This window comes from Lissotriton vulgaris, chromosome 5 (genome assembly GCF_964263255.1).
Source record: "Lissotriton vulgaris chromosome 5, aLisVul1.2, whole genome shotgun sequence".
Lineage (NCBI taxonomy): Eukaryota > Metazoa > Chordata > Amphibia > Caudata > Salamandridae > Lissotriton > Lissotriton vulgaris.
The window spans coordinates 1931098481-1931118279 of NC_141693.1; the positions used below are offsets into that span (position 1 = coordinate 1931098481).

Genomic DNA, 19799 nt, shown 5'->3' on the forward strand with positions numbered 1-19799 from the left:
GGAGGGGTTTTACCATCTGTCAATCATGGTTGAGCATAACCTGAGACCTACACCACTAGTGGCATTGTTGGAAGATGTCAAACCTATTAAAAGGTGCATTAGAAGGTTCACTGCAATAGCCCTCCTACTGGCAAAACGCCAACTTTCTTTACATTGGGGCAGAGTACAATCACCAACAATAAAAGACTGGCTTCGTGACCTCCTTTATTGTAACACAACAAGTGATGTTTATGCCACACTACTGCCTATGACCTCACGACCTCGAGATATTTGACAACCTCTCAAGGATTACCTGCAATTCCTTCCTTTAGAAGAGGCACCAGAATGAACTGAGCAAAGTATCCGGGGACATATTGCCCCGCTTGGTTTGCCTAGACAGGTAGCCCACTATCTGATGTCCGGATATTACATACAATGTAATGAAGCTTACCAACCTATTGATGCTGTCTAGACTGATGTGACATAGTAAAAACACTGTTATTCCTACTGTACAATTTACTAACAATGTTCCCACGTTGTTGTTATGTTCATGATATGCAAATGTTACATACTCTGTTAAATGGGTCACAATTAGGGGTGGGCGGTATTTGCGTAATCGCGTTACGTAAATCTCCTTGAAACAGTAAAAAAATCTCTGCGAACACGCAGAAATTCCGCGAACATGCGGAATTGCTTGTTCATGATGCATTTTTACTGTTCGCAATCGCTGTTTGCGTGCTCGGGGGGAAATATCTCGCGAACACTCATTTGAGAACGCGAACAAGCAAAAAATTTCACAAAGTCGCCGAACGGCAAATTTTAAGCAATTTCTCGTTCTCCGCTGAACGCGAAATTACCCAAATTCCACGAGCGGAACGGAATTTAACGTCCAGGCCTAGTCACAATCGTAATGTATATCTCTCTTTGTATGGCATTTACGTGGCTGTTTTCTTCAAAAATGGAATAAAACAAAAAAAAATTTTTTTTAAAAAGACCGCAGTCCAGCTGAGGAGACTCTTTCATGGCACACATGGGAGTGAGGTTCCCATTCTAGTAAAAGGGATTGGAGCAGGGATGATCCGTAGAGATCAGGCAGTGAGTGTAAAATAAAATAGCAAGATGTCTTGCTTTTTTAAGAGTCCATTTCCCTATAATGCTGATAGTGCAGTTCTGTAAGGCAGATTCCAACAACATACAAGCCAATATCTGCAGCTAATTAAAAGGGGAAGCAACCTGAAAGATGTTACTGCAATGCACTTGTTCAACAATGAAGCTACCCTAGACATATGGCAACACTGTACACATGGTGTAGCACACACCATCCTGTTACAAATTAATGCATACAGATGTGTTACTGCAGTTGGTTCATGTATGATCACAGCTTCAGGAATGCATTAGGAACTAGTCATGCCCTATGACAATGAAAGACTTACCTTAGTTGGTACAGGGTGCTTTGCACATATAGTCTTTCCGGGGTCTTGACCTGGTTGAACTGTTGCTTTCATTCCACTGTAATCTCCTGTCTCTTTCTGCTACATGCATGATTTTGGATACATCAATTAAAGTGTTACATGGGACATGAGCTCGCTTTTCCATGCGGGTCTGTTTTCATGCTATGGATGTATTAATCCCTCGGGAACGACTATGTGTGTGCTACATGCAAACAGTAGTTGAAAAAAGTATTGTCATGAGCAGAACTTCACTTGACCTTGTGTATCTTCCACAGATAAATGAATTCAGGTAAGCAAATATATTAGTCTAGAAATGATGCTAAGTGACACACTTATAAAACATATGAATTTAAGCCGACAAAAGTGTCAGTCCAGTCACGCACTGTTCATTTAGTGATATAACACACCTTCTGATTTTTTACAACGTAATCAATAATTAATCAAATACTTTTCATTCATTTCTTTCTTTCTTCATTACTCAGTATAATTCATGTTTTGTATCACATGTTATTCAACCAACAATTTTCATTATAATCATACTACATATTCAATTTGATGATCACATTTACTTTGAGTAAATCACAACCACATTTTCAATTCACTTATAAAACAAACAGATGTTAGCTTGGGCTGTATGGGTTACACATATAAAGAGTGCTAAACAAGAGGTTTTGAGTGTTTTTTGTGCTAATGTTAAGATAAGAGTGAAAGCATCTCTTATTGACAGCCATACATGCGCCTCAACAGCAACTGTAATTAACACTTTCTGCACTAGACACCCTCCCAGTAGTTCATCCAACCTGCTGTCAGGTGGAAAGAATCTGGGGCATATTATCAACAACTAGCGATATTTATTGCTAAAGAAGCTTAGCGGAATTTTTTTATCGCCAAGCATCGCCAGATTTTATCGCAGAGATAACATGCTATTAGCAACGTTTATCTCCAATGCGATAAAATAACCGGCGATAGCGACGAAATGCACGAATATTTCTGGAAAACCAGCGATATTCACGCATCATCGCCAATAGGGTCTTAGCCAGAATATCCACCTCCCATTGGATATAATGGCTAAGAACTGGTCTGAGCAGGCGTTAGTTTGTAGCGATATTTGCGCTTAGCGCAATTTTTTTTATCGCTAAGCCTGCCTTGCTAATAGGCGATAGCGACGTTACCAACTGCTTTCAGTCACTAACTGGTTGGATACGCCCACTTTGCATGTCATTAGCGATAAATATTGCTGACATTCAAAGCGGGCCCCAAACCGCTCGCTATCACCTAAAGGCTGTCGCTAACTGGTGTTAGCGACAGCTTGCTAATAGGGCGATGAAATTATCGCTGCTTTGCGGCCGAAAACGGCCGCAAAAGCGGTGATAATTTAATTTTGACTGCCTTGATAATATGCCCCAGTTGCTGGACTGACCAATCTGGCTATGCCAAAGCATCTAGTGCCCTCCATGGAGTAGTACCATCAGGCTGCCTTTGCCAATCCCTTCTCATTGAAGCCTTCTTGCTATTAAGCAGCAGCATCAAACCACAGACATACACACACACCAGGGTTTAACTAGCACTTGTGGTGTCCTTGTATTAAATAATGTATTGCAACCAAAATTCAAGATCTGAAAATATTCTAAGTCAAATGGGGGCAATTACACAATGGTGGTAGAGAATTTATGAGTAGATTTGATTGGTAAGATTTTGCAGTTGTGTGATAAAGTTCTACATGTATTCCAGGTCATGGGCTCACAAGGGAACCTGTCGACTGAGGTGGAACAACAGACACGGAAGAAGATCCAGACCATGCAAGCCAACCACCAGCGGAATAAGGAGAGAGTTCTCCGGCAGCTCCTCACCCTTGTGTGCGACATCAAACCTGAGATCCATGCTAACTACCGGGTGGTGGCATAGGATGTGCAGCCAAAAAAAATCCCAACCCTTTCCCACCTTCCCTTAACCAGTGATACACCAGCCGACTGGAAAGAAAGACAAGCCTGCCCAAAATCAATTCAACCTGAGTCATCCTTAGTGAGAAGACTGGTCAACACACTTACCCAGTCAATAGCTGGGATAATCATGACACATTGGGGCACCACCACTGCAGCATCGCTAAATTCTAGACTTGTTGACCAACTTATTGGAAATGAGAGAAGACCGACATCCCCTTGCTTAGCCTAACCAGTTCATCAAACAGGAAAAAGTTTATTTAAGGACCAAGGACAGCAAGTTGACCATGACACCCACCCAACCTCCAACATTCTCCTACCCAAGGCAAATGAATTACCTAACATATCACAGTCTGCTGTACCCTATAACACTGATTAAGTTAGGCCTTTTCTTGAACTAAATCAGCATCTGAAAGACAAAATTGACCTAACGTGGATAAAGTTTGCCACACAAAGGTAACTGAGTCAAACAACTGATATGACGGACTCGCTTAAATTCCCTCTTCCATATTCACACAACATTTCACTGTTTATACATTACATATCTTCAACCCATTTAATTTCAAATGCATGGAAATATTTACACAACAACTATGGGCACTTTTTATTCCTACAGCGCATTCCTCCATTCTAATACTCTAGTAGCCCTTTCAACAAGTCTTGCAATAATGATGGGGCTCTTGACATGTAATTGACCACTGGACAATGCCATAGATATCAAAAGAGTTAGTGATGCCAAAAGAAGATGTCAATTGATCTGAACAAATGGAAGGCTGTTATGTTGTTCTAGTTGTGTTAGGAGGGAAGAGTCTGTCAGTTGTTCAGCAAAATAGCTTTGGTCAGATTGCTGGACAGGAAATTGTGCTTTTTATAGATTCAGCATCCAGTTCCCATATCAAGTAGAACCTGACAGCTCTAAGTTGTGCATATCGCGCCTGAGCGGTCCTGACAGATGGAGGCATAGGTCAGACTGTAGCATGAAGGTTATCTACCAGGTTGGACCGCCTATGGAGAATGTTCTCGACAGACCATGAGAGGGAGGATGCCTCATCTCTGAGGTCAGTTTTTGAGCTGCTGCATCCTTTTGTGGTGGTACAATGGAATGAATCTGGCACTGAGTTTCCTCTCCCGCTCCGTAAGTAGAGTCCGCGGAGCCATAAGTACTGGTGGCAGTATGCCCCCAGACTGCAAGCGCCCAGGCATCGAAACACAACAGACTGCAATGTTGGTGCACTACAACTTTGCATTATATGTATTGGACATTTCAGGTTCACTGGCCTTGCAGGGCAGTTAGGTTGCACTGAATGGATGCTGTGTTTATACTGCAAATACATTACTTGCACTGCATGTTCACTGTATTTGTACTAGACGATCTAGGTATTTTCACTGGATGAGCACTCCATTGGCTCCAGATGCCTTTCCCACGTCACGTCAATGAACCGTTGCATCGTCTATAAGATAGTCAACTCCTGCACTGTGACGTACGTAACAACCGATTCTAAGACCCCCTGCAGAATGCGCATAACGAGCAGCACCACTGCCACCGTGCAAACCTGAAACTGCAAGAAGGAGAAGATGAGAAGCTGAGCCTTCTTCGGCCATGCTCCGAAGGCGCAGAACTCTATCTCAGCCCAAATCGCCTAGAATTTACTTAATTTCCAGTTAAGAAAGAGATGAAGACACCATCTCTGCCATCAAATCCTCCTCTCGAAGTAACTACAGGAAGTGATTCCCTGGAGTCCACCCCAATGCTGTCCTTCAGTCTCCCACTCAGTTTATCTTCTATCCTTGCCTAGGCATTAATAGTACTTCCTTATGACCCCCCTCCCTACACTTTAATCCACTCTTGTATTACAATCTCCTTACCTATGGTAACTCCAGATACCTTCCACTTGCAATCCCTCTTCAATCCTTACGTTTGATGTGCTGCAAACCCCGGTCTCACCACCCCCACACCATTATGAACCCACCTGTACTCCTTAACATATGCTCTTTGGTAAATTACATTCGGCACAGTGCTCTATTGCTTTGTAGCTAGGTTGCACTTCATACATCTCATTAATATCTACATTGTATTTGCAATTGAAGTGTGGTTATATTGTGTTTGCACCAGGGGTGTATTTTCTTTGTCCTACAATTGCACTCTGTTTGCATTGCATTGCACTTGTTTTGCTGTTAGATTGTGTTAGCTCTATGCTTTCATTATGTTTGCTAATAGACGTATTTTATGTGTAATGGAGATGCATTATGCTTGCACTGTTCTTGTAGGTACATGCTCTCAACAATGCAAATACTTTGTATTTTTCTTCTGAGTGCACTTTATTTGCACTATGGTTCATTATTTTGTACTGCTGTGACAGGTTGTGTTTTGCTTTTAGTTTGTTTTCATTTAAGTTTAAATACAGGTGCATTATGCTTGCACAGTTGGAGCCGGAATTAGCACTATAGGTGTTTTGCAGTTACACTTTATGTTTGTTTTTTTCAATGTAATGTAGCTTTATTTGCACTGTGGTTGCAGGTGCACGTGCTTTACTCGGTTAGCACTTTGTACTTTCCCTTTCTGCAGATTGTGTTTGCAGTCTAGATGCAGTGAGCTGCTCTCTATTTACACTGCCGAAACATGAGAAGCACAATCCTCCATACAGGCTGCTCAGCACAGTATGTTAACTAAAATAATCCTCAAACAGCTGGAAAATGGTTTAATACTGAATCATGCATTATTTACCTAATATTAACATTATAGCCACTGGTTCTATCTGGAAATACACTGGAATTACCCAGTGGAGTTATTTATCACAGTCTCCTATATTGCCTTAACACACCACCATTCATCCACTTCGGAGCGCCATTAGTACACGTGAATAGAGCGGTGGTGGATATAGTTGAGAGGGTATATGCTGGGTGAATAGTTAGTTGTGTGAGGCAGGCTGCTTGGTTGAACTTATTTGGTGGACGTGACATACACTGGTTCGCGTATACAAGATTTTTAACAAGGAGAATGTAAGAGGATGGAGTCAGTGGGTTGAAGGTATGCAAAGTTAGTCTGGTCGCACATATCAAGCATTTGGTGTTATTCTTTCTCGTCTACGTTTTGTTGGAAGTTCCTATGATGTATCACCATCTGGACAGTGCTGATTGCAGTAGTTGAGTTGTGTGCTCATGGCTGGGGGGAGAGGGGTTCCAGGGATTTCGTCTGTGTGGTGCCAGGGAACTGCATCTGGGCCTTTGCCTCCTAAATTTGGGTAGAGGTGGTCCTGGCGGCGGATGAAACAAGATCTCTGGGTGCCACGCAGTGCTTGGCCCCATTTCGTTAGGTATTCTGGGCTCTTGCTCCAGAATGCTTTGAGCGTGCGGACTTGTCAACTTCAGAGCATGCCTTGGATTTGCCAGGCCATCGCTAGTGATCAGGTCCACTCTACTCAATTGTGAAAGAGTAGGACAACCTTACAAAGTAGTGATAGTTGGTCGATTCAGAGTTGTACGGGAGTTTTCAAATATTAGATATAAAGCAAATGATTCAATTACAAAGTGGCTATACTTGATTTCTCCATCCCATGCTGCTTTGTGTTCATCTGAATCCACCCTGTCTACCATTGGAAGAGAGAACTCTTCATCCAGGTCTCTGGGGGTAGCGATGATGGAAGGAGACGCCTCATTCCTCCAGGTGCGACGGCAATTGATGAGGGGGTCAATGGTGCTCTCTCACCATATCTGTCTCTGCTCGGATATCCTAATGTCTCTTGTGCTGATGATAAGGTCCCGGCACCATCTTCCCAGAGAAGCTTGTGTGATTCAAATGTTATATATGTGCTGTAGTAATAAAGTTATCTGTGCATAAACCTGCCCAACAGAGTTTTGTGTTTTTTTACAGATTAAAAAAAAACTGTGGAGTGGATTGCAAGAATCGCTGGCTTTCCTACTCATTTGATAGAGGACTCGTTAAAAAGTTTTAGATTGTGAGCATGGGGATCTGGTTATATCTTGTATCCAACTTCCCATTCAGCCAGCCCTTTACCAAACGGCAGAAAAGTGCCAGGATGTACAGAAGTGAAGCGAAGAAGCAATGGTGCACGAAAGATACTTTTGGACAGCAACATTATTATTTTATTTTTTTTTTAAACCTTTTTTATTAGTGGCATTCAACACAGAGGCATGAAAATCACAGCATTAACAATACGATACAAGACTGGTCATGGCACATACACTGGATAGAGATCATCTTCGCAAGGCCTGGTTCAGTACATGCATTTCTTATGGTGTCCAGGACTGAGATACATCGCCTCCTGAGGCCCCCCCCCCTAATCAACCAGGGGCGCAGGTTGCAGAGATATAGTCCCAATCTGACATATATAGGCATTTCGGCAGGTAGGGTGGGAAACATCGCTGGTCATGTCAACCTACGTCTGTCTTGGCAGCAATTGGTCAGCTATCTACATCCCCCTGTATAATATCGTGTCTTATGTGCAGCAAGCAAGCGCTGTCCGTCAAGTAACCCAATGGTAGTCAGCGAAAGAGTGATCAGAATAGGGCGCAACACAAATCAGGGCGCAGCGCTCTGCAGCACAGCAGCCATCTTTAACGACTGGCGGCGGCAGGGATCATCGCGTTTGATCACTCCCGTTGGCCCATTACGTCAAAGTAGTGGAAGATGAAGAGCGACCGGCCGTCCAAGCAATGCTGTGTGTATCATACATTTGCCGGGCTTCTCAACGTCACCTCAACGGCTATCGTCCCATCTCTCCCCGGGCAGAGCGGGTCAGGCTACTTCCAACATGTGATATATAGTGTGGTGTGTGTGGCGTGAGGTATCTATACACGATCATGGGCCCGGCACCGACTCGTCATCTCCAGAGGAGTCGCTGTGGGTTGTCTGGGATAACCAGTACACCTGCAAGGGGGACCAAAAGTCGCTGGGTTTACAACGGGCAGACATCAGCTCTGCATAGACGCCATGTTGATCCTGGCAGTACTTGAGATCGTCCAACCACTCCTTAAATTTTGGCGCTCTTACCCTACCCCACCTGCACGCAATTCTTCTCTTTGCAAGCAGCAGCGCTATATCAACATATCGGCGGTCAGCCTTGGGTATATTCCTGGTGTAGCCCAGCAGCATCACCACGGGGTCAATGGGAAGAGGGCCAGCTATCATAACTTGGAGCGCAGCATGCACCTGTTCCCAGTATGCCCGAATAGCTCCACACTCCCAGGCCAAATGGAGAAAATCTGCGCCCTCCGCCCGGCATCTCGCACATCTATCATCATCCGAAAGGTGAAAACGGAACTTCCGAACTGGAGTGTAGTAGTATCGCTGTACGAACTTGTAGTGAATAATTTTTAGTCTACAGCTGGAGGAGATTTTGGCCGTGACTGAGCAGCAATAGTTCCATTGTTCATCGGTGAGTGCCGTGGGTAGTTCAGAGTCCCAGGCAGCTCGCGCCTTGGCCAGGACAGGGGGACGCTGCTCTCGAATGGCAGCATACAATTTCGACACTAAATGTCTGCCGTCCGACACCAGCAATATGTGCATAGGCAGTACCGTGCCCGGTTCCTCCGGAAAGCTGGGGAGTATATCCCTCATACCCTGGCAAAGCCGAATATAGTAGAACACCTCCATTGGCGTCGGCGGGGTGCTCAGGAAAATCTGTTCCTTAGTACGGAACCGTCCATCTTGAAACAAATCGCCCCAGGTGTTAAGCTGTACACGGGTGTACATGGCTCTGAATCCACGTTCCGTCAACAGCGAAAGTTTCGGGTGGTATGCGAGGGGCATTGCCGGCGAGTAGAGCATAGGAGCGCCTAGCAGCTTCGTCACTCTCCGCCACGAGTCTATGGTGCAGGTGACAGTGGTAGGCGGCGTCTCGATATCCCCCACCAATCCCATCAGCATGCCCTTGAGTGGCAGTGGGTGCACGATCCAGTCTTCAGCGGCAACTTGGGGCATGAAGGGCGCGGGGTTAACCCAATGGTAGGCATGCTGAGCCTGGGCACTGAGGTAGTACACCTCCAGGTCTGGTACATCAAATCCCCCCCTGTCGTATGGCTGTGTGAGGACATTCCAACTGAGGCGCGGCTGCTTGCCCCCCCAGAATAGTCGCAGCAATTCGGATCGGAGGCGTTTAAAAAAATAGGCCCCTGGGTAGTAAGGTATATTCTGAAATAAGTATAGAAACCGTGGGAGAACTACCATTTTTATCAGGGAGGCTCTACCAGCCATCGACAGCGGCAGGGCCATCCAGCGAGTCACGTTGTCAGTCAGTTGTGAAATGGCCACCCCATAATTTAGTCGGATCGTGTCCTCCTTGTCGAGCGACACCTCGATTCCTAAGTATTTTAAGTCAGAGTCGCACCACTCCAAGGGGTAATCCAGCGGGAAACGGGTTACGGATGCCGTGAGGGGGAAGAATTGCGACTTTTTCCAATTGATGTGCACACCTGAAATGCCACCAAATAAAACAAACTCTCTCAGCAGTGGATTGAGGTTGTCCTGTGGATGTCGCACATATAAAGTGACGTCATCCGCATAGAGGGATATGCCAATCTGCCGTTGGTTGCAATTAAAGGCGCTGGCCTTATGTAGTTGTCGGATCCTGCAGGCTAGCGGTTTGATTGACAGGGCAAAGAGCAGGGGTGACAGGGGGCAACCCTGCCTAGTTCCCCTCGTGATCGGCATCTGCGCCGACAGCACACCGTTAACGATAACCCTGGCGACTGGGGAAGTGTATAGTAGTGTTACCCAGGCGAGAAATATCCGGGGGAACCCCATTCTGCCCAATACGGCCAAGAGATATCCCCACTCCACCGAGTCGAACGCCTTGGTGGCGTCTAAAAACACAGCAGCGACCGGAAGCTCGGGCGATATGGTGGGTGCGAGGGAGAACAATGTGCGGAGGTTATGGGAAGTAGCTCTCCCCGGGATGAATCCAGATTGATCTGGCAGGACCAGAGTATGCATAAGGAGGGATAGCCTAGTCGCAAGCACTTTCGCCAAAATCTTCGCATCACAATTTAGCAATGACAGGGGCCTATAGGCATCGGTATCCACTGGGTTCTTCCCTGGTTTCAGTAGCGAGGTGATCGCTACCTCCCTCATGGAGCCTGGTAGTACTCCCTCCTCCAGCGACTCTTCGAATACCTCCTTCAGTACTGGTGCCATGATATCGATATAGCATTTATAAAATTCGGCCGGAAGGTCGTCAAGCCCTGCAGCCTTGCCATTGCTGAGCGACATGATCGCTTCCCGGATTTCGTCCAGCTCGAAGGGGCATCCCAAGAATGCCCTATCACTGTCACTTAGCCAGCAGAGTGCTATATCGTCTAGGAAGTCGCCAAACTCCACCTCACTTGTCTGTTGAGTGGAGTATAGACGTTGGTAATGTTGTAGGAAGGTGTCTTGTATCCCCTTAGTATCCCGGTAGGACCTGCCCTCACCATCAGAGATTTCTAAGATGTGTGTGGCGAATCGTTGGTGCCACGTGAGTGCTGCTAAGACTTTTCCCGGCCTATCTCCCTCGCAGTACCGCCTGGCGGTCCATTATTTGCCCCGGAATTACACTTCTCTGGCAGCTTCTTCTTCATAGGACGACAGTTTAGCCCTAAATGCCCTTTCTAGGTCAGGACTAGGATTCCTGACCATCTCCGCCTCCAGTGTCTTAAGTTCCGCCTCAAGAGCAGTCAATGTACGTACGATTTCCCTTAGTACGCCACAGCTCTTGGAGATTGTGATACCCCTCACGGTAACCTTAAAGGCCTCCAATATCGTTTCGACCTTGTCGACAGACCCTTTGTTCCTAGGGAAGAAGGCTTCAATTTCCTCACTGAGTTCCTGTTTAAAGACAGGATCAAGCAGGGCCGAAGGGAAAAGTCTCCACGGGGGACGCATTCTTGCATAGCCAGGCATCTCCATAACCGTCATAACAGGACAATGGTCCGAGTATGTACGAGGCAGATGTTTTACCCGGACAATTCCACCAGCCAGGCCCCGAGAGACAAAACAGTAGTCGATTCTTGCCCATGATCGTGCGTATGTGGTAAAGTGGGTTCCTTTCCTAGTCCCCTGGTGTAAGTGTCGCCAGCTATCCAGTAAACCCGCCTCCGTAAGTATACCCTGTAGCTTGTCCCTAGCTTTTGTATTATATTGTCCACTACCGTCCAATCTGTCCATCCCCGGATGCAGCGAGAGGTTGAAATCCCCTCCCCAGACTATGTGTGTGGCTTCGACCTCTAGCACATGACCCCAAAGTGTCAAGAAAAACCCCGGTGTGTCAACATTAGGTGCATAGCAATTTACAAGCATTATCACATCGGTACCCAGTCGCCCCCACAGAATCACATACCTCCCCTCCCCATCTGCCCGAACCCCCAACTTCTGAAACATCAACCGTTTATTTATCAGAATGGCCACCATCCTGGAATAAGTGGAATAGGAAGAAAATTCTCTCACATTCGCCCATCTACTTGCGAGCCGAGGAACACAGCGTGGGCTCAGGTGGGTTTCCTGGAGCATCGCTATCTGCACCTGGTGCCTATCCAGATATGCAATTACATTCCTACATTTCCGTGGGTTATTAAGACCTCGAACATTCCAGGACAATATGGATACAGTAGACAAGGCTTGATCACCCGCGCTTGTCATCACAATCTAAAAGCATGTACATATCCAACTCTCCAGCCCGTCGTAGGAGCGTAACCAGCACCAGTCTCTCCGGCGTCATGAACCATCGTTGTGCTCGATCATCCACACGGTAACATTCCGCTTCACTAGCACCAGCACACGTACCATGTATTTCAACCTCAATTGCTCTACCACTCTCAACAACATTCATCCCAACAGTTAACCTCCCCCCCTCTCTCCACGCGCAACATCTCAGCTCCCGCAACCCCGTCCCGCCCCCAACCCACTGAAGCAACCCAAACTTGCCAGTATCAGAAACCCACCCACCACCCCATTCCCCATACTCAAGAACCATAACTAAGCCATGTGGGGTATCCCCTCTTGGGGGCATTAGAGGCTCGCACCCATACACCCCTGCACTCCCCTCCCACCCCGCACATGCCATACGGGCATATAACCCCTTCAGGTTAGCCTTTATATCACACCATAATAGCTCCCGCTCGCCTCCCATCAGGTTGGGTCAACAATGAGGACTGGGGGTTGGGTCAACAATGAGGACTAGTTGAGTAACCAAAGGTCCTTCTACTCCCCCCCTTTCCTCCTGTAACACCACCAGCCTACGCAATCCATCAGTCATTCCAGTGGCGCATATTGGGCAAACCATACAGCTCTCAGCAGCGAGTCTTCGTGGCCAGCAAGCGTCCGCTCATGCCGCCACTGGTAGGTAGGGCTGCCCCGTCGGACGCAGGGCATATGCTCCGAAGTAGGCTCCAGTAGTTCACGAGCAGTTCAGTGCCCAAACGATTGTGAGGGCTTCACCCCTCCGACGCCCCTATCTCGGCAGGTAATGTACTGTGCAGGCAAAGCTTGTCGCCTAAATGTAGTCCGCTGTTCCTACTTATCTCCGCTGCACCATATGTCCGCGCATTCTCAACACCATACCAATGGCGGGGCAAAATGTTCAACAGCCCCTATCGTCCAGCCGCTTATCTAGAATGCAAGGTAGTAGTCATCATTGGCTCCGTAGGTATTGCATGGAAGTTCCAGTATCCCAAGGAAACATTCTCCGAAGCAAGCATCAGCAATTCAAAAAGGAGCCCTCGATAACACGAGCATTAGACCACCATCAAGACTCCTCTTGTTCGGCTGGATGTCCTCCTGCCTCATCCTCCTCATCATTACGCCTGTCCCTCCTAGTAGCGCGAAGCCTTTTTACGTAGTCCTCAGCTTGCTGCGGGTTCGTAAAGAAGTGTTGTTTGCCCTGATGAGTTACCCTGAGGCGTGCCGGGTAAAGAAGAGCATAGTCTACCTGCATGTCTCTTAGTTTCTTTTTCACATCCAGAAATTTTCTCCGCTGGTCCTGTACCATGGGTGTGAAATCTGGATACAAGGAGAACTGTACACCATCGCAGGTCAGGTTACGGCTTGTACAGGCTGCTCTTAGCGCCACATCCCTATCACGGTAGTTGAGTAACCGTGCGATGATGGGACGCGGCTGCGCCCCCGGTTTGGGGACCGGGCCCAGTGAGCGGTGTGCCCGCTCAACAATGAACTGATTAGAGAAGGCCTCTTTACCTATTGCGGCTATCAGTATGCGTTCCACATAGTCCTCCATCCGTCCGGTGTTGGTGGATTCCGGAACTCCCGTGACGCGGATGTTATTGCGCCTACTCCTCGCCTCCAACTCCTCATTCTTAGCCGCGATTACTCTGAGGACGTTATCCATTCGGGTTAGGCGCGTTTCGTGAGTGTTGGACATGTCTTCAGTAGTGGAGATGCGCCGTTCCGCCTCCGTCAGCCGCTCCTCGTGGACTTCTATCTTTTGCGCAACTCCGTCCATCCTGGAAGACAAGCGGTCAACCTTATCCACGATTGTCGCGAATCCCTGCCGCATCTCGTCGATAAGCAGTCTCAATTCTGGAGCCACAGGTGCAGAGGATGTGTCAGGATTCGATGGTCCTGAGGCGCCGCTGGATCCCATGGTGCCTCGTGTTGGTTTTTTGGAGGCTGTGGGTTCGAAGGATAGCTTGGGCTGTTTAGCGTCGTTCTTGCCCATAGTGCCCAGTCTGTTGGCGCCAATCAGACCCGGCAAATGGCGTACAGCTATAGGGTTCCCCTTCTCCAGACTATGGTGCTCGATTCGGTGGCCCCCAACGTGGCGAACCCCACCGAGGCAGTATCAGCCGATGAGCAGTTCAGCAAGTCCCAGTGGCCCCCGTCCCTCCTTCGCGCCTAGATTGCAATGTCCAGGGCTTCTTGGGAGCTTACGCGCTGGTAGGCAGGTCGCAGCTCGCACGTGCAATGATGAGCAATCCTCGGCGGCAGGAGCACCTAGGAGGTGGAGGACAGTATGACAATAGGAGGCCCAGTCCGCTCCTAGAGCGTTCGTTTATCAGACCTCCCAGGTGGTCCTCCGTTATCACAGCCGCTATAACCGGCGGTAGCAATGTCCCTCAGGTACTCCAGGGAGGCTGGCAGAGAGGCTCACAGCGGGGCCGGGTGCTATGGTATCTCCCTTGGTAGGCCCAGGCAGGGCGCGCTGTGTGTACCGGGAGTGCCAGCCGGTCCCAGGTAAAGTGTCCCAGCTTGTCCCTCGCTGCGGCGCTGCCAGTGGTGGCAAGACTCACCACCGGTCGCCCCCGGTGATCTGCCCGCTGTTCGCCCGCCTCTCAGGCCGTGCTCCGCGACTTTGCGGCCTAGCCGCCTCGTGGGAAGCCGCGGCCTAGCGCAGGTCAGCATCCCGTGCGCCAAAGCAGCCCTCGGAGGTGCCTTCTCCCGGCGGATGCACTCAGAGCCGTATCTCAGGCGTCGGACCTCGGATCCTCGCCAAACTCGGTCAGGCACTGCAGCACATGTAGGTCCACCCTCGGTGTGAGTTTCAGGCTCCAACTCCCAGGTTAAGCAGAGAAATGCAGGATAGGTTTGGCCAGGCAACCAGAGCCTCACAGAAGTGCGGCCATTAGCTCGTGCGCCCTCTAGCGCCCCCTTGGACAGCAACATTAATGAGATGTTGGTGACTCTTATGGAGGTAGCTCTGTTTTACCTCAGACGTATTGTCTGTTATTATCCGATATTCTTTCATGATAATTCTATGGTGTTTAACACAATGTATTAATTAGTCCCGAGAATACCTTTCTGGTGGGGAAACGGGAGAATTTGGGCTAGAATTTGCATCAGCGGTCTATGAGAAGCAATGTCTTTAAGTACGTATTTTGAAGATCAATCTTTAGAACATAATCAGTCAGTAAATCTTTATTTCGAAGAATAAAAATTCCTCATAAAAGCACATTGCATAAAATTTCATTACATTTCATTCCTGAAACAATAGAGAAGAGAGGATATGATTCACGGGGCAGGTATAATTTTACAACACTAATTCATTTCTTGTATTCCTCAATCTTACTGCTACTTAAAAAGCTTAAAATGGCACATAGGGTGTGGGGATCAGTGGCTTTCTATAAAAACAACAATGCAGTTCTTGCTTGGCGGAATTTCTGTTTCTTTAAAATGTCTACCAAAAACAATCGTCTGGGGTTACTATAAAATGAACATAAAAGTACAAAATGAAGGGTGTCCTGCGGAGACCTATTGTCGCAGCCGCAGGCACCCTTCTGCTCAATTGATACGGTAAAACCAGCAGGGTAAGCTAAAATATTTGGTAACCAATTGAGCCTAAAACGGCACATTAAAACCGATCATTTTGGCTATACATAAGAAACATATATGATTCCATTCCCCCTCCATTTCTTACAAGGTCATAGGCTGCTAGTGATTTCTTTGCCAGGCCACAACTTCTTCTGTCAGTGACATATTTTTCTAAAAGCAATTTTTTTACCTTCATTTTACAACTATTTACAATCAAGGAGGGATCATTAAAAAGCTGGCCCTGGTCAATACTTGTTAAAGAGTCTTTCACATATTTCAACCAGGGGATTTGTAGGGCCTTGTCTCTTTGTAAGCAGTCTGTAATTATTTCCCTGGTCAGATCTGCCTCCGGGTTAGTCCAAGTTCTCATCCATGCCATAATTGGCCTTAGTTGAACAATATCAGAAATATATGGCATCCCTAATTCATCATGGGCAATTTCAGCAGGGATGGCTTGCGGGACTTTTAAGATTCTCCGAAAGAATTTATCTTCATACTGTTGAAGTTGCTTACAGTCCCTAAAGCCCCATATCTCAGCACCATACAAGGCCTTAGATGTACTGATTGAGGCATATAATGCCATTATCTGTTCTGGGCACCAGCGTCCCAATCTATGGGCAAAGCTCAAAATAGCCCCATTTGAGGATACAAGCTTGGTGCAATGGGCCTCAAGCAGGTGATTAAATAACATGCCCCCATCCATTAGCAGCCCTAAGTAGGGGAAGGTCTTTACTTTGCCCAGAGTCTGTGACCCAATTTTGAACACACTCTTGTTAGTAGGTTTTTTACTGGCCAACATGACAAAGGATTTTGTTAGGTTGACAGACAAGTCCAAGTTCCCCATGAACTTAACAAATCCGTCCACCAGAAGTTGCAAAGGCCTTGGGGTCCTGGCCAGCAGGACCGCGTCATCCGCGTACAATAGTACTGGGACATGACGCGGTCCTACTTTGGGGGAATCAACTTCTAGGGCGATGAGGGCACTCTCTAGGGCATTAATGTAAAGGGAGAAAAGAAAAGGGGCTAATATGCACCCTTGTCTTACTCCCCCTGAACATAAAAATTGATCAGTTCGCCCCCCGTCTGGACTGAAACGAACCTTGGCCGTGGTGTTCCAGTGCAGCTCTTTCAGGATATTGATCAGCCCCTCTTCTATCCCTAGGTTATGCATCATGGTCCATAGTTTAGACCTATTGACATTGTCAAAGGCCGCGGCTAGGTCCATGAATGCAATATAGACCGTGCCCCTGCCTGCTTTCGTATACTTAGCTGTCAAAAGATACAAATTTAGGCACTGGTCACTTGTCGATCTACCCTCCCTAAACCCGTATTGTATTTCTGCCAAGATATGATGTTCCGCCGTCCACTCCATAAGCCTGTTCAAAATCACTCGCCCCATAATTTTAGCAGAAACATCAATGAGCGAGATCGGCCTATAGCACTTAGGGTCATCCCTGGACCCTTTTTTAAATATGGGTACAATCAGTGCCGTGGACCAAGAGCGTGGTAGGCCAGATTTGATGGCTGCATTTAGCACCCTTGTTAAAATTGGTGCCCATAGATCTATATTACTTCTATATAGATCCGGTGGGGTACCATCCGGACCAGGGGCCTTGTTTGGGGTCAACCCACTAATTGCATTTGTTATCTCCCCTAGCGAGAAGGTTATTTTATCACTCCGCGTACCCTGCCATTCGCCCTCCTGAATTGCTAGGTGTGATTTGTTGTATAACCCTTGGAAGTGGTTGACCCATTCCTCTGGGAGGATGTTATTACTAATCACAGGGGCAGAATTCTCGTTAAAACAGGGCCAATTTACAATTTTCCAGAATTCTGCAAAATCCCTGTTTTCTCCCGCCTCTCTAAGGTCTGCCCACACTTCTGCTTGAAGCAGCTTCTTCCGCTCTTTTACTTTAGTTCTGTATTTTAATCTACAAGTGGCCACGTCTGTCTTGTTCCTTGGTTTAACTTTAAGACAGGCTTTTAGATCCTTAATGCTTTGGAGCAGCTCTCATCGAACCAGCGTGGGTTCTTCTGCTCTTTCCTCAGGCCTTTGACTTCCAGCATTTTATCCACTATGCTTGTAAGGGTTATGAAGGATTCCGTTAATTCTGGACCTTCTTTTAGGGGGTCCAGACAGTCTCCTATCTCTTTATTAATGTATTAATTAGTCCTGAGAATGCCTTTCTGGTGGGGAAACGGGAGAATTTTGGCTAGAATTTGCATCAGCGGTCTATGAGAAGCAATGTCTTTAAGTACGTATTTTGAAGATCAATCTTTAGAACATAATCAATCAAAGGAAGATCATGATGTAGATTTATTTAAGGCGTTAAAGGTACTGAAGAGGAATAAAAAACTGTGGAATTCTAGCAATACTGAAGTGGATTCCTTCGCCTTTAAATTACTCAAGATTGGGCCTCTCTGAAGGAAGATCTGCAGAGAGCCATTATTGAAGCCCTAAATCCTATCGATAAGTACCAAGTCTGGCCCAGCTTGGATCTTATGACAACTTAATTTGTGGGTTTGCCGACATAACTAAACATCTGAGGGAACCTATGAAACAATCTAAAGTATTGGTGAGGGATGATGCTTCTGTAAGGTCACACATGGCTATAGGTGGTATTTTCAAAATGTGTGAAGCTTGTGAAGGATTCCCACAGTACATGAAGAGAAACCTGGTCCCTGATCACTGCTGTCCATTTGGGGCACTCAGTTGTTTCAAATTCCCTAAAGCGAAGTTGAGTAGGAGCTGATGGAGGGACCTAACGCCTTGAGCTTGATAGATTATTATATTCAAAGAGACTTGATTTTGAAGTGATACAGGACATGGGAAGCTCTTCTTAATTTCATCACTTGATTTTATAGCCTGAAAACTGTGAGAACATGTGTATTAAAGACAATTCTGGAAGGGTAGAGGTTGAGAGACTTGGCAGTATGTCATCTGCATAGACAAACGCTTTGATGGGGCCTACAAATTACATCTCTTATGTTCAGCAGGACACAACAGAAGTTCCAAGACCAAAAGAAAAAGGAGGGTGGAAAGTGGGCATCCCTGTTGCATGCCTGGCCAGCCTTTATTGTGCGGGTAAGAAAACTGCCACAATTAATGTTTGAGTAGGGTACACGTTTAGCCACCAGTCTTTGGAGAATAAATCCAGCGCAAGGCCAGCACTATTAAGATTCTGAAAAGGTATCCCCACAGAGGTGGAAGGCCTTCTAGGCTACTGAAGAGATACCCAGATTATCTGTTTGAAGTTCTTGTTTGCCACAGGAGATGATAGAAAGACCTCAGGAGGATTTTAAATAATCTGCCTGGGATGTTGCGTACTTGGAATAACTGAATCTGCAATGATATACCAGTTTGCAGTCTACTTGCCAATATCTTAGCGGGAAGTTTGACGTCAACATTGATTAAAGAAATTGGATGATAACTCAAACATTCCAATTGGTCCTTTCCTTCTTTAGAAATTAGGAAACTATCAGCTTTACTAGAAATGTGTCCTTTGATGCAAGAAAAGTCAGCTTCTTTGCGTCCACGTATAAAACTGAAACCAGGAAACACTTTCTAGTCCTATACAATTCCAGGTAAGCTCTCTTTACACAGGATTTTACAGGTACGGGGTTTGTCACCCATTTTGTGTAAAGTGATTTCCCAGTTTAGTAGCACAATATCTTCAGATGACAGTCTAGTCAGGTTTAGGGGTCTTGTAACCTGGAGGGATTGGAACCATACAGCTGTTTTTGGTGCTTGTTAAAGTGGAGCTGTGCCATAGATCAGAAAATAACAAACATTGTGAAACTGCACTTTTACACATAAGAAATGTAACGCCATCAGAGTTTTCTATTTATCTGTCTGTAGCATTCCATATAAACCGGATATGTATGACTCTTATCACTGCTACTGACTGTTCTCCGTGGTGCATGCATTGGTAGAACATTTTGTTTTGGGGGGCGGGGTCGTTTGAAATGTTTTTTGTAGCTTACTAAGAAGTTATTATTTGGGCCTAGACTACACTGTCAGGGTGAAGGGAAGCGATGCAGGTAATATTGCAACAAAGGCCATTTTATTAGGTCGAGGACCGTAGGCTGCGCTTGCGCAGTCTCTGTGAGAGATTTAATGTTTTGTAGTATGGGGGCTTGAACCCGCCTCTCTCCTCCATTGGCTGGCTTCCT

General features: G+C 46.6%; 1 protein-coding gene across 1 annotated transcript in view; it reads left to right on the forward strand.

Moving 5' to 3' along the window:
* Positions 1-7213, forward strand: part of ATP6V1G2 (ATPase H+ transporting V1 subunit G2) — a 33952-nt gene extending 26739 nt beyond the window's left edge. Inside the window, exon 3 of the mRNA XM_086924559.1 lies at positions 3162-7213. Within this exon, the coding sequence (XP_086780685.1) occupies positions 3162-3335 (174 nt within the window). The 3' untranslated portion in view covers positions 3336-7213. The remainder of the gene's footprint in view (positions 1-3161) is intronic.
* The last annotated feature ends 12586 nt before the right edge of the window (positions 7214-19799 follow it).